Source organism: Aptenodytes forsteri, unplaced genomic scaffold (genome assembly GCF_000699145.1).
Source record: "Aptenodytes forsteri isolate BGI_AS27 unplaced genomic scaffold, ASM69914v1 Scaffold61, whole genome shotgun sequence".
In the NCBI taxonomy this organism is placed as follows: Eukaryota; Metazoa; Chordata; class Aves; order Sphenisciformes; family Spheniscidae; genus Aptenodytes; species Aptenodytes forsteri.
In genome coordinates, this window is record NW_008794443.1 from 93,976 (window position 1) to 95,049 (window position 1,074).

The 1,074-nt window shown below is 64.0% G+C and overlaps 1 protein-coding gene across 1 annotated transcript in view; it reads right to left on the reverse strand.

Annotated features, from left to right (window-relative positions):
* The window catches only part of ALPL (alkaline phosphatase, liver/bone/kidney), a 5,474-nt gene extending 5,362 nt beyond the window's left edge, over window positions 1-112 (reverse strand). The window contains 1 exon segment of the mRNA XM_019474706.1: window positions 55-112. Within this exon segment, the coding sequence (XP_019330251.1) occupies window positions 55-112 (58 nt within the window).
* Window positions 113-1,074: the final 962 nt, after the last annotated feature.

Here is a 1,074-nt window from a genome sequence, read left to right on the forward strand (position 1 = left end):
CGAGGAGTGCCTTCTGTGGGGGTCCCCCCCCCCCCCCCCCCAAACCTCACCTACCGGGGATCAGCGATGCCGAGCCGAGCTGGGCAAGGAGGATAAGGAGGAGAGCCTTCATCCTGCGGCGCTGAGCAGGTGCTGGATAAGAGAGAGCTGCAGCGGGGGGCACCCGCTCCGTGCCTCAGTTTCCCCACCAAGACCTTTGCCCCGGGGCTCAGCCAAGCGAGGACGGGAGGGAAATGTCCCCTCCCCACGTGGTCACCGATGTGACCCCCTGGGGACGTGCCAGCTGCCCCCCCCCGCCACCGGTCCCACGGGGCGTCACCTCACTGGCACCAACCCGGGGCTGGGGGACGGTGGCACGGCCCCCGTGTGCACGTGGCACAGCGGGGTCCCCGTCACGTGGCTGGGTCTCCATCGCGTGTCCCTGTCCCCATTGCATGGCCACGCCCCCATCACGGCTGGGTCCCCATTGCACGTTAGGGTCCCCATTGCATGGCCGTGTCCCTATAGCATGTCCCTGTCCCCATCGTAGCTGCATCCCCATTGCACATCGGGGTCCCTATAGCATGTCCCTGTCCCCATCATATGTCCATGTCCCCGTTGCACACCCGTGTCCCATCACATGTGTCCCCATCCCATGTCTGTGTCCCTATCCCATGCCCATGTCCCCACCGCACGTCTGTGTCCCCATCGTGTGTCCCCGTCATGTCTATATCCCCATCTCACATCCATGTCCCCGTTGCGTGTCTGCATCCCCATCATGCACCCGTGTTCCCACCGTGTGTCCACGTCCCCATCGCACGCCCATGTCCCTGTTGCACGTCTGTCCCCGTTGCACGCCCGTGTCCCCACCACATGCCCATGTCCCCATCACAAGTCCATGTCCTTGCTGTATGTCCGTGTCCCTGTTGCATGTCTATGTCCCCATCGCATGCCCGTGTCCCCGTTGCACACCCAGGTCCCCATCACATGCCCATGTCCTCATTGCACACCCATGTCCCCATCGCACGTCTGTGTCCCCATCACATGCCCATGTCCTCATTGCACACCCATGTCCCCATCGCACGTCTGTGTCCC